The sequence below is a fragment of the Monodon monoceros genome, unplaced genomic scaffold (genome assembly GCF_005190385.1).
Source record: "Monodon monoceros isolate NGI ecotype Baffin Bay Population unplaced genomic scaffold, NGI_Narwhal_1 Super_Scaffold_21, whole genome shotgun sequence".
NCBI classification, from domain to species: domain Eukaryota; kingdom Metazoa; phylum Chordata; class Mammalia; order Artiodactyla; family Monodontidae; genus Monodon; species Monodon monoceros.
In genome coordinates this window covers 87,465,234-87,490,705 of record NW_021703778.1, presented here as the reverse complement: position 1 = coordinate 87,490,705, position 25,472 = coordinate 87,465,234, and the positions used below count along the sequence as shown (strand labels likewise).

Here is a 25,472-nt window from a genome sequence, read left to right as displayed (position 1 = left end):
CTGATGCAGGGGACACGGGTTCGTGACCCGGTCCAGGAACATCCCACATGCCGCAGAGCGGCTGGGCCCGTGAGCCATCGCCGCTGAGCCTGCGCGTCAGGAGCCTGTGCTCCGCGGCAGGAGAGGCCACAAAGGAGAGAGGCCCGCGTACCGCAAAAAAAAAAGACAAACTTCTGGTGAGACTAAGAAATGAAAAGAAGGCACTAACATCAGTAACTAGTATCAGAAATGGAAAAGGAACCACTGCCACAGAGCCTGCAGACATTACAAAATATTATAGAAGGTTTTATGGTCAACTTTATATCAATATTTTTGAAATTTTAGATTAAATGGACCCAACGCCAGAAAAATATAGCTTATTAAAACTGATGTAAGGTGGGGGATGGGGAAACTGTAAAGAAAACATAATTTGAACACTGGTGATATATGACTATATTGAAGAATTGTTATTTTTTAGTTGTTTTTTTTTTTTTTGCCTGCACCATGCGGCATGTGGGATGTACCATGTGAGATCTTAGTTCCCGGAACAGGGATAGAAGCCCTGTCCCCTGCAGTGGAAGTGCGGAGTGTTAACCACTGGACCGCCAGGGAAGTCCAATGATTTTTTTTTGTGTGTGTGTGGTACGCGGGCCTCTCACTGTTGTGGCCTCTCCCGTTGCAGAGCACAGGCTCCGGACACACAGGTTCAGCGGCCATGGCTCACGGGCCCATCCGCTCCGCGGCATGTGGGATCTTCCCGGACCGGGGCACGAACCAGTGTCCCCTGCATTGGCAGGCGGACTCTCAACCACTGCGCCACGAGGGAAGCCCCAATGACATTGTTTTTTAATAAGTCTTCATCTTTTAGAGATTCCAGCTGAAACATTTATAGATGAAGTGATAAAATGAGTTTTGCTTCAAAATAATAACACAGCACAACAACTTTGTTAATACTTAGGGTTTAAATTTCACAAGCACGACTGACCTCCGTCCTCCACCGAGTCCGGGGAAGCTGACGGGCCTCCTCACAATACCATGAGCTGGTCCGCACAGGCTGGCAGCGACGGGAACCTTATCCGTTGCGCCTCAGGCTTTCCCCACCCATTACTCTGAGAACCAATCATGGAGCTGGCTTCGGACGTCCGACCAATCAGTGATCTCGACTCCTGCCCCCCCCCCCCCACGTCCTCGCTTGTGAGGCGTGTGAGGCGGCGCCATGTTTCAAGGGCAGCGGGCTTGGTTCTGCCGCAGCGTCGGTTGCAACCTGAGGCAGTTCTGGGGTAGGAAGCTGGGCAGAAGCGGGTGGGTGAGGTGGGGAGGGGAGCACCCCCTCCTCTCTCTGGTACCTTGGCCGCAGGACACTTGATGGGCTTACCCTGTGCTCTTGCCTCCACAGTGGCCGAAGGGGGGACCATCAGTGACCCGAGGGCCGCCGATTTCTTGTTCAGCTGCGATGCCTCACACCCAGACACGCTGAGGTACCTGAAGCCCACCTGGCAGTACCTTTTGGGTCATGAGGAGCCAGGAGTTGGAGATAGAAGTTGCAGTCCACTAATAAATATTGATAATAGGAAGATACTGGAAACGAGCAAGTTTTCAGTCCAGTCCTAGATGTTCGGGGAGGAAGTAGGCGTGGGAATAGCTAACCTTTCTTCTCTCTTTTCTGCCGCAATGGCATGGCTTCCTACCTGGTCCTCAGATCTTTTCCCGAGTTCCAGTGGTGTGTTTCCATTTGAATCTCCCACATCCCCGTGGTGCCTTGAAGGACCCTCATATTCAACATGTTTAAACCAAATCTCCTGATTGCCTCTCATACCTGTACCAGCTGCTGTGTTCTTAAACTTAAACCCTTGGTAGTTTCTTTTGAATAATAACCCCTATCCCCATTAATCCATTAATTAATCCAATTAATCCATGACCAAACACCATGGATTGTGCCCCTGTAAATGTTCTTTGTTCTTCCTGCCACTATCTTAGTATACACCGTAAATTACCTCTTACCCCCAAATCACAGTAGTCTATCTGAGAGGTTGCTGTGCCTCCAATCTGCCCACCTGTGATCCCCCTTCACATTGCGGTCCGATTATGTTTACAAAACAGACGTCTGATCACCGTCCTGGCTGATCCCCTTCTCACCCCTTCACTCCCCTGCCCCCAGTCTCCTGATTACCTACCAATAATTCTCTTTCCGTTCATTTATTCTGTTTTGAAATGTTGAGTACATTCTTGTTCATTTCATAATTTCAAATATTTCCTTTCTTTCTCCTAGAATATATCAGAGTCTTGATTACATAGAAGATAATGCTACAGTTTTTCACGCCTGCTATCTCTCTGCAGTAGCTAATGCTGAAATAAAAAACTCGGTGGCTTTAGGTCATTTTATTCTTCCTCCTGAATGCCTTCAAAAAGGTTAGCAAAGATCTTTCATCTAATCTCTGTTAGACTGCCAAATCCAGCTATGTCACCCAACTTTACTGATCTTTGTTCTCAGAGATTTTTGTGTTTTGTATCATTTAATATAAATAGAAAAGCATGTACTTTGGATCAGATTGCCTTGGGTGTGCATCCTCGCTTTGTTTATCATTCATTCACACGTTCACTGAGCTCTTATTGAGCTCTTATTGTGTGCCACGTTTCAACCAAGGTGCTGGGGATTCAGTGGTGAGTAAGATACAGATATTGTCCTCACAGTGTTCACTGGCTAGGATCCAACACTTACTAATTTTGTCACCTCCCGAGTTGTTTTGAAGATAAAATGAGATAATATATTAAGTAGTCTGACCTGTGAGTATATAATAAATGTTCGTTGCTAGTTTTGAATCCACCATTATTTTTCTGGATGTTTTCCCTGATATTTCAAGATTCAGTGTGATAATAAACCCATATATTTATATTGTTCTTTATATTATTGAAAGTACTTTCACATTAATTATTTCAGCAACCCTATCAAGTAAAGGGCAAGTGAATAAATTGCTTCTGAGATTGGTCCTTTTAGTTTTCCCTGCTTGGAACCCCCTTTCTTATCCTGTTCTGTCCAAATCCTACCTATCTTTTATGGACTAACTTTAAATATCCTATTTTTCTAGGTCTTGCATTATTATCCAATTCTTGATGTGTTTTTCTATGTGTATGTGTCCATCCCTAGAAAGACAGACTGAAAGTAGTAAAAATTCCCAGTGAGCAGAGTATTTAAAAAAAAACTTGAAAAATGTTTCTATAGAAGAGCTTTGGAAACCCCAAAGATTGGGTTCCTTCTATAGTTGATGTCCTGGTGAGACCTAGTTATAATTTATAAAAATAAATTGTTCTAAGTGGTTATGCAAATAAATTAATGACTGGATAGGAGAATTGACTTACTCAAAAACTGCAAATCAGAGAATACCCACCTTCAGGGAACTTATATTGTGGAATGACTATCTGATCTAATTTTAAATTATCACTCCTATTAAGTCTTTGTGTTTAGCATCTTACATTAAAATGCATTAAATTTTTTTTTAAAAAAATCTGTTTTAAATGAAAACATGATCCTTTTTAAAAATGAAAAGTATGCATTATTATTCACCTAGACCAGGATTGTCTAGTAGAAGTGTGAGAGGCAAACAAGCAAGTGTAAGCCACATACTAATTTAAAATTTTCTAATACCCGCATTAAAACTAATAAGAGATGAAGTTAATTTTCAGAAATGTTTTATTTAACCTAATGTATCTAAAATATTATCATTTCAATATATAATCAATATAAAAATTATTGATAAACTTTACATTCTTTTTTGATACTGGATTTGAAATCCATTGTTTATTTTAAACTTACAGCACGTCTCATTTTGGACTAGCCACACATCTCAATATGTATCTAGTCTAGTGGCTGCTATATTGGACAGCTTAGGTCTAGAGGAATGTTAACTTTTTGTCCTTGAGTGGGCTACTGTGGAAACTTTTGAGATCATTGATTTAAGATAATTTCATAGTCCTTTGACATGCTGAGCATTGTAGAATTCCTGTACTACCACGCCCACTAGACATGTTGTTCATCCAACGTCTTTTTTAACGAAGTAAATTCTTGAAGCACTCTACAGATTCAGCAATTTTATGCCTTTTATTTATTTATTTATTTTTTTGCGGTACGCGGGCCTCTCACTGTTGTGGCCTCTCCCGTTGAGGAGCACAGGCTCCGGACGCACAGGCTCAGCGGCCATGGAATACGCCCAGCCGCTCCGCGGCATGTGGGATCTTCCCGGACCGGGGCACGAACCCGTGTCCCCTGCATCGGCAGGCAGACTCTCAACCACTGCGCCACCAGGGAAGCCCTATGCCTTTTATTTTGACTAGACAATTGTCTTCTTTATAATGCTTGGCCTAAAGACACTGACATCGGATGAAGATATGTATTACAGCTAAGAAAGTTTACAACAATGATTCTCATAATGCACTGGAGTCATCTGGAGAGTTTGTTAGAAATGCAATTCCCCAGCTTCTCCTCAATGATCTGGTTCAATAAGAATCTGCATTTTAAACAAGTATCTTAGGTACTTTTGATGCAAGTGGAATAATACTGACTTAGAAATTTGAAACCTAAACAAAATTCAGAAAATTCTACAAAGTTACTTTTTAAAAAACAGTATTGGATTTGTTTTTCTTACTACAGAAATAAGAAGAAAAATTGGTAGTTTTATTTGGGAACAAGACCAACATTCTCTGATAGAAAAGGTAAGAGTAAATTAAGGTGCTCGATTAGAATCTACAGTTTCAAAAATTTTGAAAGCAATGTAATCTTAAAAATGCTTACTTGTGATATGTTAGCACCAATGACCCAGAGTAAGGAACTTAAAGGACATGCTTTTATTGAACATATCTAGTTTGACATTATTTTTACACTAGTACCTTAGTAAAATTGAGATATTTTTGTATGAATAAAATTATTCACGTAAAAACTTGAAAATTTGAAAAAACTTGAAAATCTCAGTAATATTAAGGGAGTAATAGGTACACAGTATTTACCAGTTCTTTACTGCCAGTGTAGATGCTATTTGATTAATTCCTGTGTCGTACCATTTGTTAAATGTTATGAATAATACCCCTTAATAAATGTGTGCAATACTGAAAGTTTTTTAGCTTTTGCCATCCTGCCTCAAATTTGCCTATGCTTGTGACTTACTTCAGAATCTTTATGCAAAGCCAAATTTGGGATAATTTGAGCATCAAAAAGAATAATGGATTATAATACATTAATTTTTTAAAATAGAAATTTATTTATTTTTGGCTGCATTGGGTCTTTGTTGATGCTCACGGGCTTTCTATAGTTGCAGCGAGCGGGGGCTACTCTTCATTGTGGTGGGTGGGCTTCTCATTGCGGTGGCTTCTCTTGTTGTGGAGCATGGGCTCTAGGCGCGCGGGCTTAAATAGTTGTGGCATGCAGGCTCAGTAGTTGTGGCTTCCGGGCTCTAGAGCGCAGGCTCAGTAGTTGTGGCGCATAGGCTTAGTTGCTCCGCGGCATGTGGGATATTCCCAGACCAGGGCTCGAACCCGTGTCCTCTGCATTGGCAGGTGGATTCTTAACCACTGCACCACCAGGGAAGCCCATACATTAAATTTTTTTTAAAAATCCGTGATTCCATAGTGATACTCCAAAAGCATAAAGAAAGAAAAAAGGAAGAACAGAGGAAGGAAAGGAGGAAGAAAGGTGGAAAAGGAAGAAGGAAGGAAGCAAGGAAGGAAGGAAGGAAAGGGTGGGATAAGGGAAAATTTCCTTTCAGAATAAAAGGTAATAAACGAAGAAAGGATGATAGAATAGAAAATTCGCACTGTACCACCCCCAGTAAAATAATTGGTTTAGGCAAGTGTCATTAATGGGTGTTAAAATCATGATCTAAAATGATCACTTCATTGATGATTACTTATTAATTACAAAGGCAAGCAATGCTTGTACCTTTACAATGGAGGGACCTGGCAGACGCCACCATAACCAACTGATAAAATTTAGCATCACCAATATTGGAACAACCGCTTGTTATGTTCAGCTCGATGTGATATAATAAAAAGTACACAATATAGGGAATTCTCTGGGGATCCAGTGGTTAAGACTCGGCACTTTCACTGCCATGGCCCCGGTTCGAATCCTGGTCGGGGAAATAAGATCTCGCCCACCTCATGGTGCCAAAAAAAGAAAAGTACACAATATTATCTTGTAGTGTTCTTGTTCAAAATTGTGAATCTAATCATGAGTAAATACTCAGATAATTCCAGATTATGGAACATGTCACAAAGCAACTAACTGGCTTAGGCTCTTTAAAACAATGTCATAAAAAAACAAAAAAAAACAGGGAAGACTGTTCTAGATTGAGACATAAGTACCAAATGTGATGTATGAACCTTGAATGGATTGTGGATTTTTTAATTTAAAAAAATGTAAAAAAGAAATTTTGAGAACAGTTGGAAAAATTTAAATATGCAATGTATATATTAGGTGATATTGAGTTAATGTTAATTTTCTTAATTATGATAGTGGTATTAAAATGATAAAATAATGTTGTTGTTTTTTTAGAAAATGCATGCTAAAGATTGAGTGAAATGTCATAATATCTGCAAATATTTTCAAATGGTCCAGCAAAAATAAAAAATGAGAGAGAGAGGGCATGCAGGGTGGCAAAAATGTTAACACTTTGTGAATCTGGGCAAAAGGTATATAGTACTTATTGTATTATTCTTTAACTTTTCAGTAAGCTTGAATTTTTTCAAAATAAAAAGAGAGAAAATCTCTATGTCTAAAGCCCAGCAATTAATTTATGCATTTTGTATTCCTTTCATTAACTTGTTATTTCTTCCCAAAGTGTCATCATCTGAAAATAATAGCTCTTTTAGTATCGTCGGCTATGTTGTACTAAGGATCAAATATCTAATCCTTGACTTGTCAGAGTGTTTCCAGGGACATGAGTGGTGGTAGAATGGTTATTATTTGATAATAATTATTGAGTGTACCGAAAGGCCCTTAAAGTTCGTTAATTTAATCATTCTGTTTTAGAAATGAGAAAACTGAGGTAAGAAGGTAAAGACCTGACTTAGTTCACATAACCAGATGTTAGCAAAGTGGAACCAGATTTTCTCAGCTCCAACCCAATCCAATGTTTTTTTCTACTAAAAAATTAGTAGCACATGCCTGTACTGTTGACTCTAGAAATTGTATGATTATACGATAAAGGATTTTGTTCTTTCAAATATTGATTGATGTTGAATATTATCCAATTATAATAATGTAACCATGGAATATGTAAGTAGAAGGTACTTCATCCAATGGCAATAATAAGGGTAAATCTGGGGACTTCCCTGGTGGTCCAGTGGTTAAGAATCCGCCTTCCAATACAGGGTATGTGGGTTCAATCCCTGGTCAGGTAACTAAGATCCCGCATGCCATGGGCAACTAAGCTCTAGAGCCCACGTGCCACAGCTAGAGAGAAGCCACAGACAAGCCTTCACGCTGCAGCCAAGACCTGATGCAGCCAAATAAAGAAATAAATGTTTTTTATAAAGGGTAAACCTGGAAGGTAATTTGGGGAACGTTATTATTGTTTGGAGTGGATTTGTGACCAAATATAGAAATTTCCTAATGGCATATTAAGTAAACATATTATGTGATAGGTACCAGTATCTGAGGTCAGTCACTTTCACATAATCTTTTGGAAAAGCTTAATATACATTTAGTTCTTTTGTAACTTCATAGCTAAATACTCCACTTTAGTTTTTAAGGGGAAACTTAATTTGTTCAGCTTACTTCATATTTTTGATTTGTAGCTCACAGGAAGCCTAGGAGTTTTCAAGTCAAGGATTTTAAGAAAGTTTAAATTAATAATACTTTTTTTGGTTTCCTTATTTTTTTTAACTAAAAAGTAATATGACCACATTAGGGAAAATTTCAAAAAATCAAAAAGAGAATAAAATCAGTCAGTTTTACTATCTAATACAAACACAGCTGATATTTTAAGAATCCTGGTCTTCTTTCTTTACGTATCTCTAAAAATATATAATATAATTCTGTGTGTGTATGTGTGTGTGTACAAAATTTTGTGAGTTTTTCCCACCAAGCTAGATGGGATGGACCTGAGTGTATAAATATTTTTGTGACTCTTGATATATATTGCCAATTTTTTTCTTTACTTTTTTAAAAAAATTATTGATTGCATCATTGGTGTGCTGATTTTTTTAAATGTGATTTCTTTTGCTCTCCTCAGCATGATGAAGTAACACCAAATGAAATAAAGTCCCTTAGGGAAAGCAGTGTACTAGCAACAGATCACAAAAAAGAATTATCTAAAAGGTACTGAATTTGTATACTTCACTGATATTCAATTAAGTATAGACACCTTTGAACACTGTGTGTTTATTTCATTTAATTTTCACAGTCGTCTTATGAGATTGATATCATTATCACCATTGCCATTTTACAGAAAAAGAGATCAAGTATATATAGATTAAGTAATTTGCCCAAAGTCATACAAACTTTTACTAAATGGGAAGAAGCAGGATTTGAACTGGGTCAGTCTAATTCCAGAATGCATGCATTTAACTATTATGCTAGACTATCCTTGCAGAAAATAAACAAAAATTTTATGTATATTTTGATCACTGTTACATTATTTTTAAACTATGTATTATAATAAGAAAGAAAGAAATATTAGCAGTAATTTTATTAGGATTGGAAGTTCTGGGTGATTTCCCCCTTTCCTTCCCAAATTGTTCGTAAAGTGGCTACTTTGGTTTAAGAAATTAAAATTATATCTTAAAAGACAAACAGACATGGACTTGCCATCGTGTTAGGTCCAATCTCTGAGAGGCCCCCTTGTTTCAGACTTACTCATTATCTAGTCCTAATTCTGTATTTTCCAGTTCAGTGGTTTTCATATGTTCATAGGGAGCATTAACGATATGAAAGTCTGGTATTTAGCTGCTGAAATAAAAATGATCTTTCTTCAATATAAGAATTAATGAGTTTAATTTATATAGTTTTTTAATTTTAAGTTTTTTCCCATAATTTTTTATACCTTTTGTACCTCCTGTTTTTCTTTAATTTGAAATAAGTTATTATCTGATTTAACACAAAGTTTTATATTTAATTATTTTAAGTTTAGTAAACTATTGCTTCATGGTCCTATGACTTCTAGATAATCCACCACTTGGGTTTGAGTATCCATATTCTAGATCTTTGGGATCTCTATGTATAGCACTCCTTTGAACTTGTTATGGTTTCTGAGATAAGAAGCTGGTAAGGAGAGGAAGAAAAATGAAATAGAAGTAGGAGAAAATGGTTATCCTAAGTGACCTTGTAAGAGAAGAATGGGAAATAGAAATTAAAAAGTAAAGTAACTCCCAGTGATTCACTTGACTTGGAAAGACATCAGATATATATACGGTTTGTTTTTTTTTTCAAGAAATGGTTGTCCTGGGACTTTCCTGGAGGTCCAGTGGTTAAGACTCCACTCCCAATGCATGGGCCCCACGTTTGATCCCTGGTCAGGGAACTAGATCCTGCATGCTGCAACTAAGAGCCTGAATGCTGCAACTAAAATATCCCACATGCCACAACTAAAGATCCCGAGTGCCGCAACTAAGACCCGGCACAAGCAAATAAATTTAAAAAAAGAAGAATTAAAAAAAAAAGAAAAAAGAAATGGTTGTCCTGCAAAATGCAGAAGCATAAGGAAAAGATTGATAATATGACTACCAAAAATATTTTAAACTTGCACATGGAAATAAAAATACCATAAACCAAGACAAAAGAAAAATATACACTTGAAAAAGTATTTGACAAAGGCTATTTTCCTTAATATACAAAGAGGGCTTACAAATCTGGGGAAAATATGTCCAGTATTTTCCAATAACAACAACAAAAATAGACAAAGTAGGTGTCTACTTAGAGCCTTTTTCTTTGTAGAACCACCAGAGGGTGCAGTGCAAACATAGATAAAATACACTTTGTCCCTACTCGAAGTTTATTTTTTTGGCATGCTACTAGTGATAGTGAACACTAAGTGGTGAGCTAGTTTTTGAACACTTGCCAAATACAAGACATTTGTGAGCTAAGCAGTTCACAGTATTTCATTTGATTCTCACAACCTTATAAGATAGTTAAATAGCATTAGCCTCGTTTTACAATTGAGGAAACAGGTTCAGAGAGCTAAATAATTCATCCAATATTATTTAAGTAGTGAACATAATTTGACACCGACTCTAGCTGATCCAGAGTCCAAACTCTTAATCACTATGCTGTTTTCCTTTCCCAGTAAGTTCCCAGATCTTCTGAAAATGGCATGAATTTTTGCTTATTGTTCTTGTTCTTAATTATTTTATTATAAATATAATGCATGTAATTTGTCAAGATGGAAAATGCTAAAAAGAGAAAAACTACTAAAAAAGAAAAGAATAAAGAAAATTTAAATTATAAGCAAACGCACCACTCAGATAACCACCATCAACATTAGTACATTTCTTGCTAGCTTTATATAGACATACACATTAAGCAGAGTTGAGGCCAGACTGCAGATATAGTCTGTCTCTTGATTTTCCATTTAATATTCTATGGCCAGTTCCCCATTCTGAAAAACCTTATTTAATATTAAGATTTGTAATGGCTGTATATGGCATTTAATCTTATTGTCTGTTTAACCACCTTCCTTTAATTTTTTTTTAAAAAAATTACAATTTGTTACTCTTGTGGCACCTTCTTGAACATCTTTTTAAAAATAAATCTTTCTCTACTTTTTAGATTTTTTTTTCTTTTGGCCGTGGCACGTAGCTTGTGGGATCTTACTTCCCCAACCAGGGATAGAACCCGGGCCCTTGGCAGTGAAAGCACAGAGTCCTAACCACTGGACCACCAGGGAATTCCCTTGATAATTTTCTTAATGTAAATTCTCAGATGTGGAATTTACAGTATTAATGAGGTATGAGTGTTTTTAAAGGCCATGATGCCTATTGTCAGTTGCTTCCCTCAAAAGTACAAATTTAAAACTGCCACCAGTGTTGGTCTCACCACATCCTCATCAGTATATTGAGTATTAATAAGAAGGCTTGTGCTAATTTAATAGATGAAAAATAGCATCTTGTTTTTTGTGGGGTTTTCTTGCAGTACGCGGGCCTCTCACTGCTGTGGCCTCTCCCGTTGTGGAGCACAGGCTCCGGATGCGCAGGCTCAGCGGCCATGGCTCACGGGCCCAGCCGCTCCGCGGCATGTGGGATCTTCCCGGACCAGGGCACGAACCTGTGTCCCCTGCATCGGCAGGCGGACTCTCAACCACTGTGCCACCAGGGAAGCCCAGCATCTTGTTTTAATTTGTATTTCTCTTTGATTACTAGTAGGTTTGAATCTTTTTGAATTTATTAGCATTTTACATTTTCTTTTCTGTGACTTGTTTTTATCCTTTCTCCATTTTCTATTGGGAGTTATTGCTTTTCTTATCAACTTGTCTGACATTTTTAGCTATATTATCCTTTTGCCAGTTTGTCACATTATTTCCTCAGATTGTTCTCTGGCTTATGTTTTTTAGAGATACAAGCTTTGAGTTTTTACATTGTTAAACTAATCACTTTTCCTTTATTATTTCTTCTATCGCTTTTATGTTCAGAAAAGTCCTTTCCCATTCAGGTATCAAATTGGCTTTTAATTCTGCAGATAGTTATTTTGATGTATGGTAATAGGTGAAGATCGAAGTTTATTTTTGTCTTACAAATAAGAATTTTCCACCAGTTTTTTAAGAATAAATCTATCTCCAACTGATGTGATTTCCATTCTCATATGTTGTGTTTAATGTCTGGAGATATGGTTTTAGACTATTTGTTTTATTCCATTAATCTATGGATCTATTTTGATATCAACATAATATTCTTTTAAATTATATAACTTTATGTATTTTAATACCTGACAAGGCAAGTAAATACCAAACTCATTACTCTCCTTTTATTTTTATTTATTTATTTATTTCAGATGATACTGTTCATATGTGGAATCTAAAAAAATGATACAAATGAACTTATATGCAAAACATAAACAGACCCACAGACATAGAAAGCAAACTTATGGTTACCAAAGGGGAAAGGTGGGGGGAGGGATAAATTAGGAGCATGGGATTAACATACACACTCTATATAAAACAGATCGTCAACAAGGACCTACCGTATAGCACAGGGAATTTTTTTTTTAACATCTTTATTGGAGTATAATTGCTTTACAATTGTGTGTTAGTTTCTGCTTTATAACAAAGTAAATCAGTTATACATATACATATATCCCCATATCTCTTCCCTCTTGCATCTCCCTCCCTCCCACCCTCCCTATCCCACCCCTCTAGGTGGTCACAAAGCACCAAGCTGATCTCCCTGTGCTATGCGGCTGCTTCTCACTAGCTAGCTATTTTACATTTGGTAGTGTATATATGTCCATGCCACTCTCTCACTTTGTCACAGCTTACCCTTCCCCCTCCCCATGTCCTCAAGTCCATCCTCTAGTAGGTCTGCGTCTTTATTCCCGTCTTGCCCCTAGGTTCTTCATGACCACTTTTTTTTTTTTTTTAGATTCCATATATATGTGTTAGCACATGGTATTTGTTTTTCTCTTTCTGACTTCACGCTGTATGACAGACTCTAGGTCCATCCACCTCACTACAGATAACTTCGTTTCTTTTTATGGCTGAGTAATGTTCCATTGTATATATGTGCCACATCTTCTTCATCCATTCATCTGTTGATGGACACTTAGGTTGCTTCCATGTCCTGGCTATTGTAAATAGAGCTGCAATGAACATTGTGGTACATGACTCTTTTTGAATTATGGTTTTCTCAGGGTATATGCCCAGTAGTGGGATTGCTGGGTCGTATGGTAGTTCTATTTTTAGTTTTTTAAGGAACCTCCATACTGTTCTCCATAGTGGCTGTATCAATTTACATTCCCACCAACAGTGCAAGAGGGTCCCCTTTTCTCCACACCCTCTCCAGCATTTATTGTTTGTAGATTTTTTGATGATGGCCATTCTGACCGGTGTGATACTCTCCTTTTAAAATTCTCTTCCTTAGTTCTTCATGCCTACTTATTATTTTTCTACTTTCAAATTTTAATTATTTTTTAGGAAATATATTCATATGGTTCAAAATCCAAGATACACAAAAGGGGAAGCTATGAAATATACTGGCTCCTAGATAGCCAGTATCCCTCTCAGAGGCAACCAGTGTTATCAGTTTCTTATATATGCATATACTACTTCACAAATAGTAATATTCTATAAACATTGTTCAGCACCTTGCCTTTTTTCTCTTAATAATTTACCTTGGAGATCATTCCATATTACTACTTAAAGAGCTTTTTCATTTTTGTGCTGTGTAGTATTTTATTGTATGGATTACCATAATTTATTTAACTAGTCTCCTATTTTACTGGACTTTCAGGTAATTTCTAAGTTGCTGTTAAAAACAGTGCTTCAGTGATTGATCATGTAATGTCATTTTGCATGTGTGCGAGTGTCTTTAGGGTAATTCTTAGAAGGGGAATTGCTAGGTCAAAAGGCATATACATTTTGTATCCTTGATACAATCATTGTCAAATTGCCCTCCATAGAGGTTAAACCAGTTTACATTCCTATTGTTTGTGTATTTAAGTACCTTTTCCAGGCTAGGGTAACCAGCCATCCAGGTTTGCTTGGGACTGTCCTGGTTTTAGCACTGAAAAGCCCATGTCCTGAGAAACCCCTCAATCTAGGGTAAACTGGGATGGTTAGTCACCATTCTTTCTTCTATACTTTCTCCAACACAGTGTGCTAACATATGTTTTGGTCTTTCCTAATCTGATAGATATAAAGTGGTATCTCACTCTAGTTTTTTGTCTGAATTGCCATTATGAGTGAGGTTGAATGTCTTTTCATATGTTTAAGAACCATTTATAGTTCCTATTCTGTGAACTGTTTGTTCATATCCTTTGCACGTTTTTCTATTGACTTTTATTTTTTTGCAAGAACCCTTTATGTTTAGGAGAATGAATTTTTTGTGAAATAAATTACAGTTATTAGCTTATGTTTGTCTTTTGACTTTAAAAATGTTGGATTTTGCATGCAGAAATTTTTTACTATATGTATTCATTCTTATTAATATTTTCTTTAATGGCTTTTTGAGTTTTATGTCATAATTAGGAAAGTCTTCTCTAAGATTACTATTATTTTGCTATGGTTTCTTCTTAGTGATTTCTTTATTTTTAAATTCAAATCTTTGATACGTTTGGAATATATCTTGGTGTAAGATATGAGGTGGCGATCCACCTTCTTTTTTTTTTTCAGATAGTTACCTACTCTTGGCTATTGATTGAATAATTCATCTTTTTCCCCACTCTACTGAAATGCCACCTTTATCCTAGGTTAAATCCACATAAGTATCTGGGTCTATTTCTGGACTTTATATTCTATTCCATTAATTTGTCATGCAACAGTGCCATTCTGTTTCAGTTGTTTATAATATGATTTAATATCTAGAGCTAGTTCCTCCTCCTTACTCTTTTCCAAATTTTCTTAGTTAACTATTCTTCCTGGTTTACTTTTCCATCTGAGTTTTGGAACCAGCTTGTTCATATTAAAACAAAAACTTCTGTTGTTATTTTTAGTGACATTACAAAAAAATATAGATTAATTTAGGGAGACTTTGATGCTGAATCTTCCTATCTGAGAAAATGGTATTTTTTTCCTTACTTGTTCAAGTTTTCTTTTGTGGCCCTTAAAAAACACTTTCATATTTCCTTCATATAAATCTTATACTTCTTTTAAGATTATTCCTAGGTTTCTTTTTCATTCTGTTGTAAATTTGTTCTTGCCTCCTATTAGATCTTCTAACATGTGATTGTTCATGTGAATTTTAGAATTATTTTTTTCTTAAACACTAAAATCCCTTTGGGATTTTATTGAAAATTGTATTAAAGGTTGAGAAGAATTGATGTCTTTATAATTTTCAGTATTCCTATCCAAAACAATGCTTTTTTGGTTTTCTTTATTTTTCTTTTCTATATCTTAGTAAAGTTTCCTGATTTTTCTACAGATAGAATCAGAAACTGCTTATTATGTTATTCCTAGATTTTTATGAATTTTGTTGCTATTGTGGATTAGATCATTTCTTCCTTCATTAGTTATTGCTGACATAGAAAAGTCATTTATTTGGGGGTATTTGTCTTATATTTACCCACTTGGAATCTTTAAGATTCTAAAAATATTTCAGTTGATTCTCTTGGCTTTTCAGGGTACACGTTTATATCATTTGTTAATAATGAAACTATTTCTTCTTCCGTTTCACTATATAACTCTTCCATTTCACTAGATATCTCTTCCATTTCTTTCTCTCCCCTCCCTCATCTCATTTTGCTTGGCCAGAAATTTTAGAGCCATGACAAATAATAACAATGATAATGGGTATCCTTGTTTAGTCCCTGAGTTTTCTGGGAATATTGTTTTGCTTTATTTGTAGGATCTCATCCTAACTGAGCTATGGTTTCTTTTAGAAGAATTTAGATGAACTCTAACTTTTAAACAAATTGAAAGTAAAACCTTTGTTATCACTCAGTGTAATTTTAGAATTTTTAGGAAAATAAATTTAAGGATGACTCCAATTTTTTATTAAGGTTTTTATTTTCATACAATTGTATTATCTATGGATTATATGTAGTCTAAATACAGTAAATTGTTATTTGGCAGTTAGAAAATAGGATATTTTAGTTGAAAACTGCTTAGCTCTTTAAAAATTAGAATATAATTAGTTATATACTATACAACCACACTCAGAATAATTTAACTTTTTTTCTTTTTAACTCAGAAGTCACTTAGTATACCTCATGATTTTCCCAGACATCATTTTTTATTTATTTTAAAGTGTGGAAATACGAATTAATAGAGTTCCAATTGTTTGAACACTGAATAATAATAAATGCTGTGATTATTTAAAATGGAGCCTTTTCTTTTAACATATTTGAGATTACATATGTATATCTGTTTTTTATCTAATTATAAAGTATTATTGCATTATTATACTTTCAAAAATATTGAGAAAAAGACCCACGTCTGTATTTACTCAGTAAATATTTGTTTTATGAAGCAGCCCAGAAAGCCAAAAATATCTATATGGGCCCTTGTATTACTTAGAAGCACAAAGAAGTTCGTAGTTAACGTTTTCACCCAGTAAGACTGAAGTCTGATCACAGAGCAATTAGACTGCTATAGATATTGACTGGAATCATTTCTCATTTGTAAAACAAGTCCAAAAAAATATAAAAATGACTTTCTATGTGTTTCTATATTTTATAGCACAGAAAAGCATTTTATAAGGACTCCAGTTGTAGAAAAGCAGATGTACTTCCCTCTTCAGAATTATCCAGTGAACAACATGGTAACAGGTAATTTAAAATAAAATTTAGAGTCAACCCAAGTAGGCAAGAAACAAGGGAATATTTTGTACAAAGTACAGCCCCCTCTATTATACATGCTAATAGAAGACATCATTCACACGTTAAATAAATTCATCTGCAGAACTAATCCAAAGATAGGCTCCATATTTTCTGTGTTAAAATGCTGGCCTGTCCTGCCCCTAGACGTAGAGAATAGACTTGAGGACACGGGGAGGGGGAAGGGTAAGCTGAGACGAAGTAAGAGAGTGGCATAGACATATATACACTACCAAATGTAAAATAGATAGCTACTGGAAAGCAGCCACATAGCATAGGGAGATCAGCTTGGTGCTTTGTGGCCACCAAGAGAGGTGGGATAGGGAAGGTGGGAGGGAGACGCAAGAGGGAGGAGATATGGGGATATATGTATATGTATAGCTGATTCAATTTGTCATAAAGCAGAAACTAACACGCCATTGTAAAGCAATTATACTCCAATAAAGATGTTTAAAAAAAATCCTGGTCTATGGGTAAGGTGAAAACACACCCCTGTTTACATAAGACAGTCCCAATTTATGCGTTTTTTCCTGGCATTAGCGTTTACTCTTTTTTATTTTTTTAACATCTTTATTGGAGTATAATTTCTTTACAATGGTGTGTTAGTTTCTGCTTTACTCTTAAGTGTCCCAATTTGGAAGATTAATTGTATGGACAATTCTAATTATAGTTTCCTTTGAGAATCTGATGAAACATAAGTCCCTTTCCCTAAGCATACACACACACAAACATAACACACAAATTTACATGTAATTTAAAGAGGCTCACATATGCCCAGAAGCCCTTTCATGGACCACCCAGGTGTCAATGGACTCCATATTTGGGTTTCCTAGTGCCCAACATAAAGAGAAGACAGCTAACTGAGGCTGACATTGAGAGGGTGCAAACAAGGGAACTAGTTGAAAAGTGACCATTGGGATTTGGATAGTGCTACGTGAGGTGAGATAAGGAAATAATATTTGGATAATTTGATCGGGGTAGTATTCAGCAGGGTCATCGATAATTTTAAAAATAGAGGGTTTAAAAAAATTGTTTTTAAGACACTGCAATTAAACAGTATAGGCTTTTTGACATTTCATTATAAAATCATTTGTACATTTATCATTTTCTCTTTATTTAGCAGTGTCAAAACTACCTCTTGCAGCTAGTTCACAAATTCCTAAATGTCTTCTCTCATATTACTGTTCCTTCTAACCAATTTGTCTAGCCATTTGTTTTATTTTTTTTTCTTCTGTTCATTTGAGTGATGTAAAATAGCTTTCAGAAAAGCACTTCAAAAAGAACGTTTAATGTGTAGTTTTGGGTGAGTGTTGGAGACATCAAAGAAAACTTCTATCCAACTGTGATAGTAGAAAAGTCAGTTTTGGAACTCTTAGGAGCAATTGTTGACTCCAAAGGACAATGAACAAAGTAGAAGTACAGTTGACCTTTGGACAACATGGGTTTGAACTATGAGGGTCCACTTATAAGAGGATTTTTTTCAATAATAAATGCTAGAGTTCTACATAATCCTCAGTTGTTTGAGTTCGTGGAAGTAGAACCACAGATAAGAGGAACCTTGAATCCCCAGGGCTAGCTATATATTATAAGTGGATTTTCGACTACAGGGTGGGTTGGCACCCTTAACCCCAACCTTACTGGTGAGTCAACTGTACTTAAGTACTAAGACTGGGAGTAGCTGATTGCTGCCTAGATTTATCCTTACACCTACATATTCAGATAAAGTGTAGGTACCTTAAACCATGGTTGTGGTATAGTACTGGTATTGATTTTGCTTCAGGCAACTCCATCACCAGGTACTAAATATCTTTTGTTCATTTGGACTTACCAAGTGTTTGATAACATATTATAAAGATCAATGATAAATATTAAAATCAGCCACACAATAAAGACAAATGCTTAGTTTTGGACAAGTGACAATGTTGCTCTATGTTTCATTGCCATCTGACTGTTCAAAAAGACATGACAGTGTTATATAAAAGCAAACTAAAAAAGAACTGTAAAAATAATCATTAGTAGAATCTTTAAAGTATAATTTTAACCTGTGGTAAGCTGGTATTGATTTTATCAGTAGAAGTAAAATTTTTGATTTTTTTAATTTGTGCAATTGAATAATTATCTTCCTTCTTTATATTTCTAAATTAAATTTTAAAATAACACTTTCTTGGAAGAAAGCTTCATTTTTTAAAAGATAATTCAGGGACTTCTCTGGTGGTCCAGTGGTTAAGACTCCATACCCCTTAAGACTCCATGCTTCCATTTCAGGGGGCACGGGTTTGATCCCTGGTTGGGGAACTAAGATCCAGCACAGTATGGCCAAAAAAAAAAAAATAATTCATTTGTCTTTAATTTTGAGGTAAAGTGACAGTCCTTCTTTTTTTGTCATGCCCATCTGCTTGTACAGGAAGAAATAACTTCTTGTTGGGAAAATCATCTTGTGTTAATTGAAAATGTAGTGAGTGAGAGTTCTAATTTAGGCAGTGGTATCAATTTTTGTGGCTATACCTTGACTGTCTCTTCCTCAAAATGGGTTGAGTTCAACTCAGTGAATGTTAAATCTCTTAAAATAAAACTAATTAGATGTTTGGTTTTAGAAAGTACAAGTTGGACTATACTGTAGAACAGGGTTTCTCAGTCCTGGAACTGCCGGCATTTTAGGACAGGTATTCTTTGTTGGAGAGGGCAACCCTGGCCAGTGCCCACTAGAGGCCAGTAGTATCCCATCCAGAAACCTTCCCCCACCCCCGTGACCCCTAAGTTGTGACAACCAAAAATATATACAGGCATTACCAATGTCCCATAAAATATCAACGGATTTTTTTTTTGGTCTGTTTTTTGTTTTTGACTGGAATTAAATCCTCTAGGTCTGATATCACTGGTTATTACCCATGATAAAAAGTTCTGATTAACAGCTACATGTGTGATTAATAAAAGGAAAAAAATTACTAATAATGATAAATATCTTGCAGGCAAAAATTTTTAAACAAAAATTCTGATAATTAAAAGTTTGGGAACTTACAGTAGATACTGTATTAATTATCTATTGCTGTGTAACAAATTGCTCCAAAACTTAGCAGTTTAAAACAATGGACACTTACTATTACATAGTTTCTGAGGGCCAGGAATCCTGGAGCATCTTAGTTGGATACTTCTGTCTCATAATCTCTAATAAGGTTGCAGTCACGTTGTTTGCCAGGCTGCAGTTATTTCAAGGGACAGCTGGGACTGGAAAATCCATTTCAAAGCTCATGCATGTGGTTGTTGGCAGGCCTTGGATTTTTGCTGGGTTTTGGCAAAAGGCTTAGACTCCTCACCAAGGGGACTTTTCCATAGGGCTGTTCACAACATGGTAGCTTTCTTTCCTCAGAGTGTGAAATGCAAGTGGGAGAAAGAGTGTGCCCAAGAGAGACAGAAGCCATGTCTTTTTTATATCCTATTCTCAGAAGTGACATATCATTACTTCTGCCAAGTGCTGCTGGTCATATAGACCAACCCAAGTACAAAGTAGGAGGAGACTACACAAATTCATAAATACCGGGAGATAGGGATCATTCAGGGCCATCTGGGGGGCGCTGGCTACCACAGACTCATATGGAATTGTCCACCAAGAATGCCTTTCCTAAGAACTCTCTTTTCTTCTTCCCAATTCATTTGGGTTACATTTTCTAAAACATGAGCTTGCTCCTACCCGCAACAGTTGGTTTGGGAGTGAATGCCTGATCTGAGCTGGGCCAATCACAGTTCTTTGCCTGGATTTCTAGACATGGAATGCAACAAGTCATATCATTCTTATTCAAGTGACCATAGCTCTAAGATATAAAACTTAAGAGCTATCAGCGGGCATGTTTTCTACCATGTATGGAAAGCCAGCTTGTGTCAAGAGAGGAAAATGAAACTAACATGCAGAGGAAAAAACTGGAGGTTAGTGACATGGCCATGAGAGCTGGTGCTAGTTATTTCTGACTCCCAGCAATATGTTTGTTATTTCCAACTCCCAGCAATATGTTTGCCTTCCTCATAGTTTGACTGATATGGCAATGTCCTTCCAGTAAACTCCCTTTGTGTTTAAGCTAGTTTAAATTGGGTGTATGTGAACTTCAGCCTAAAGTCCTAACTACTCCAAAACTGCTACAATAATCCATTTTTATGCATAAATGTCCTATCCTTCTTTAACTTACAGGAATATTTTTATTAATACGGTAATTATTTAAAAATTTTGTATCCTCATATATATCTTTAGAAACTTCACACAGTGTATATGTGCAATTAATTAAACATTAATATTTTTATGTGCTAGTTTATTTTACATAGAAATCTAGCTGTTAGGCAAAGACCATGAACAATATGGAGTATAGTAATTGTGCTTTAAAAGATTTTCTGAAGTAAATGGCTATGATTGAAATATCTTTAAAGATACGTGTCTATTTTATATGATTGGCTTCATAGTTAATTTATTAACTGTGAATTTATTATCTATTATTATAAACAGTCAAACTGTATAGATAACCTGGTGATAATGGTGGTGGTCTAAATTCAGTCATCCCTGAGCTCTACCAGAATTTTTTTCATACAATATCTACTTTTAAACCAGGTTTCAACTTTAGTATAAACCACAAACATATATTACACATGAAACATTATCACTCAGATGAGCAACTGCTATCAAGGAAATATTGCTTAAAGTCATTGAGTCCTTAAGCTCTCCCCATTCTAGGTTTTCTTTTTGATTCTCATATCTATTTCAGATGATTAATGACATCAGAATTCCTCACACCTGTAACCTTTGTTGACCAAGCAGTGATAACAATTTTCCTATTAATTTTTTAATAAAGACTGTTATCTCAGTGTTAGCAGTGCAGGAAAGTGTCGCTTGCTCTACTAGGGAAGATGAGCTAGCTGTTTGTGCTGTGAGTAGCTAGTTGGATAGGTAATTCTAAGTGATTACATTCTAAGCCAGACACATGTCCCAGTTATTTTGGTCTAGGTACTTTTATGTTCCATCCCTAACCTGTACATCACACTCTCTGTAGTCAAAGTGCCAAATCAAGAATCTGTGTTTTAAAAGGAGGTAGAAGCCTGGGGGGATAGTGGTGAAGGGGGGAGGAAGGTGTTCCCTGATAATTATCAAGTTTCACGGAGAATCTTCTCACTGGTATTTCTTCTTTTTACTTCTTTTCTAAAAACATTCTTTGGGAATCTTATCTAATAAGTCAAAGACATTGAAAAGCAGATAATATGATAGAATTTCCTATATATATTTTATTCTGTAGGTTATATATCAATTGATGCCATGAAGAAATTTCTTGGGGAGCTACATGACTTCATTCCTGGAAGTTCAGGTTATTTGGCATACCATGTTCAAAATGAAATTAACATGTCTGCTATAAAAAACGAATTGAAGAGGAAATACTAAGTTAAATATTGTCCTTCTATCTCGGCATTTATTTTCTGTAAAATATTGCCAAAGATGTACATAATTTTAAATTCTCCTCTTTGGGACAGAGGGATGGGGAAATGGAAAAGAAAGAATTCATTCTTCCTCAAAATGTATCTTTAGGAAATTCAGATTCATTTGGCTCTGTGTTTTGACATTTGGGCTGGACTTTTCCCCTGCTTGTAAGGTTATGTCCACAGATTCTGAGTGCACAGTTGTTATGGAGTAATTGTCAATGAAACATACTTCATAAGAAGTCTTAATTTCTCTCTCGCTCTGTCAGATATTCTTTTGGCTTTAATGTTCTATTAATTATGCATATTTTTCTAGGATTAATGTTGTAAATGCTAAGTTTTATGATTCTGGTCATCTTATTTTGACTAAAAAATTAGAACGCGATAGTTGAGTTTTGAATTACTGTTTCGGACTTGAAAAACATGTAAGAAAGTAAAAGTAAAACATTTTAATAATTCAGACTTCATGTATGGACAGTTTCTGATAATAAATGTATCAGAAGTGATTTAATGTAAACAAGTGTTATGTCTTCTGAAATGAACCCAAAAAGCGCCATAGAATCACAGCGCTGGAAAGGACCTTAGAGAATACTGAGTCCAGCCTGTTTGTTTTTAATGACAAAATGAAGGCCTTGAGAAGTTGTCTTGCTTAGAGTGACTAACTGGGAGCTAAACCAGGACTGGAACACAACCCTCTTGATTTTCCAGGCCAGTGCTTCCCCACTCTCCCACATGGTATATGCTGTAGTCTATGTCAGATATAATAGATCTGCAAAGGGGACTCAGAAACAAGCAAGCATGCTTGGCTTGTCTTTTAAATAAGCTGAAATAGTGTTGAGATTTAGTGATTTCAAGAGGCAGCTTCTTATCTTTATTCATATGATCATGCTATGTAGAATCTGGTGGGTTTATTACATTTTGGAGACTTGTAAATGACATACCTGTGAAGCCATGATCTTATTAAAACTGTACTTTCTTCTGGGAAGTGCATACCAGTTGTAGAATTATCTAAAGAAAATGAAATTTTTTTAGTGTTTGGATCATTTGTGTATATGTGGGCCCCGGACTTTCTCTCATGACTCAAATTCATAATACAAAATTTTAACACTAATCTCAGCATCAGCTGAGAAAGTTCTGTTTTTTCCATATGGTAACTTTTGCTTATATATCTTCATATTTGTGGTTAAATTCTTCTGAACACCTAAGTATCAATTATCTTTTTCCTGAAACGTATTAAATATTATCTCTCCTGAACACTTTATCTTAGTCACATCCAGTTGATTATGTTTCTTATGTAAAAACCAAGCCTGTCTGTGTATTTTTTTTTTTTTTTTTTTGCGGTACGCGGGCCTCTTACTGCTGTGGCCTCTCCCGTTGCGGAGCACAGGCTCCGGACGCGCAGGCTCAGCGGCCATGGCTCACGGGCCCAGCCGCTCCGCGGCATGTGGGATCTTCCCAGACCGGGGCACGAACCCGTGTCCCTTGCATCGGCAGGCGGACTCTCAACCACTGTGCCACTAGGGAAGCCCCTGTCTGTGTATCTTGAATTGATTAAAAGGATTAAGTAAATTTACACCAAGTTATGTACTTGGGATTTCTTGGGAGTGTTCAGGTATTTTTCTGACATAGGTAGTATGCATGTATTAACAAAGTAAATAAAAAATTACAACAAAAGTGATTCCGAAACAAAAGTGATTATATCTTTAGGTGTATATAGAAAAGGTCAGATGCAATATATATGCTTGAAACAGAACCAGAAGCAATAAAATCAGTTGATAATATAACCCTTTCAGGAATTAGAAGCATGTGAACAAATAAAATAGGCAAAGATAAACTGTTTTGTTAAAAATCTATTGTCTTCTTTATCCATTCATCTGTTGATGGGCATTTAGGTTGCTTCCATGTCCTGACTATTGTAAATAGTGCTGCAGTGAACACTGGTACATGACTCTTTTTGAATTACGGTTTTCTCAGGGTATATGCCCAGTAGTGGGATTGCTGGGTTGTATGGTAGTTCTATTTTTAGTTTTTTAAGGAACATAAATGGGAAGTGAAAAGCAGTATGATTTTTTCATTGATCATTTAAACTGTTTCTTTTTATTTGCCTTTCTGTATCTGATAGATTGCCTCTGGCTCCCATTTTATTTAAAATGCTGCCCCACACTAGAACTTTTGGTTACTTCTCTACCCTTCTGCAATCATGTCTCCTATGATGCTTTTCACTATTAGGCATAGTCATTCCTCATACTGTTTATTTAGTGTGAAGTTCTTAGTTCATCTTATTTATTTCATCCTTCGTGATCAGATTATTTTTCTTTCTAGCTTTTGGTAGGGTATGTCATTAGATAAGCTAGGAGTCATTGGCAGAGTCTGCTACTAACTTCTGAATGTCTGTTTGTTTCCGTTTCTTCCATGATGACAGAACCCCTAATTTCTATCTGGGTACATGCTACCTAGAATAAAGATGATATTCTCAGTTTTACTTGAAATTAAGTATAGCTGTGTAACAATGTTTTGGTCAATGGATGCACAGTAGAAATGGCTTCTGGGAACTTTCTTTTTTTTGTCCACGCTGCGTGGCTTGTAGGATCTTAGTTCCCTGACCAGGGCTCAAACCCAGGCCCTCGGCAGTGAAAGCGCCAAGTCCTAACCACTGGACCACCAGGGAATTCCCTAGGAACTTTTCTTAATGACATCTGGCATGTCCCCTTTGTTGCCCTTTTCCTTCCACTCATTTTTCCTGCTTCTTTTATCCTGTTGCTTTGAATGGGGATGTGATAGCTACTATTTGAACTGTAAAAGCATACTCTACGATTCGCAAAGCAGTAAACTAAAAGGAGCCTGGGGTCCTGAGGACATTGTGGAGATATCTGCCACCCCAGCCCTGGGTTGCCTACCTCTAGACTTTTTTTTTTTAATAAATTTATTTATTTATTTATTTATTTCTGACTGTGTTGGGTCTTTGTTGCTGTGCACGGGCTTTCTCTAGTTGCTGTGAGTGGGGGCTCCTCTTTGTTGTGGTGCGCGGGCTTCTCATTGCGGTGGCATCTCTTGTTGTGGAGCACGGACTCTAGGCACGCGGGCTCAGTAGTTGTGGCTCGCGAGCTCTAGAGTGCAGGCTCAGTAGTTGTGGCGCACGGGCTTAGTTGCTCCGGAGTATGTGGGATCTTCCCAGACCAGGGCTCGAACCCGTGTCCCCTGCATTGGCAGGCAGATTCTTAAACACTGCACCACCAGGGAAGCCTTAGAACTTTATGTGACAGAGAAATAAGCTTCTCCTTTGTTTAAGGCACTATATTTTTGTGTCTCTTACTGCCAAACTAACCATAAATGAGGCTTAAGAACAGGCTACTGACCTTGTTTTATGGAAGATAATTGTGTGGAAGATAACTAGTTCTTTACATCTGTAAAGTATTAATCTTGAAGTTATAAAGGTGACCTTAGTGACATTACATGTCTATTAGATTTATAGCAGCTTTAGTAGAAAATAGTTCTTTCAAATGGAATATTTGGTTACACTGTTACTCAGCAGTGTGGAAAAACTGAAAATGACCTCAGTATTTAATAATGAATTAATAGAATGGCACCTTAAATCATA

At 36.4% G+C, this 25,472-nt stretch overlaps 1 protein-coding gene across 1 annotated transcript; it reads left to right on the top strand.

The window, feature by feature from the left end:
• The first annotated feature begins 1,173 nt into the window (after positions 1–1,173).
• Positions 1,174–21,845, top strand: TERB2 (telomere repeat binding bouquet formation protein 2). Its single transcript, XM_029236316.1, has 7 exons — positions 1,174–1,259; positions 1,376–1,457; positions 2,249–2,388; positions 4,625–4,686; positions 8,202–8,287; positions 16,290–16,378; positions 21,697–21,845. The coding sequence occupies exons 1-7, from the start codon at positions 1,196–1,198 to the stop codon at positions 21,837–21,839; spliced, it is 666 nt and encodes a 221-aa protein (XP_029092149.1). The 5' UTR covers positions 1,174–1,195; the 3' UTR covers positions 21,840–21,845.
• The last annotated feature ends 3,627 nt before the right edge of the window (positions 21,846–25,472 follow it).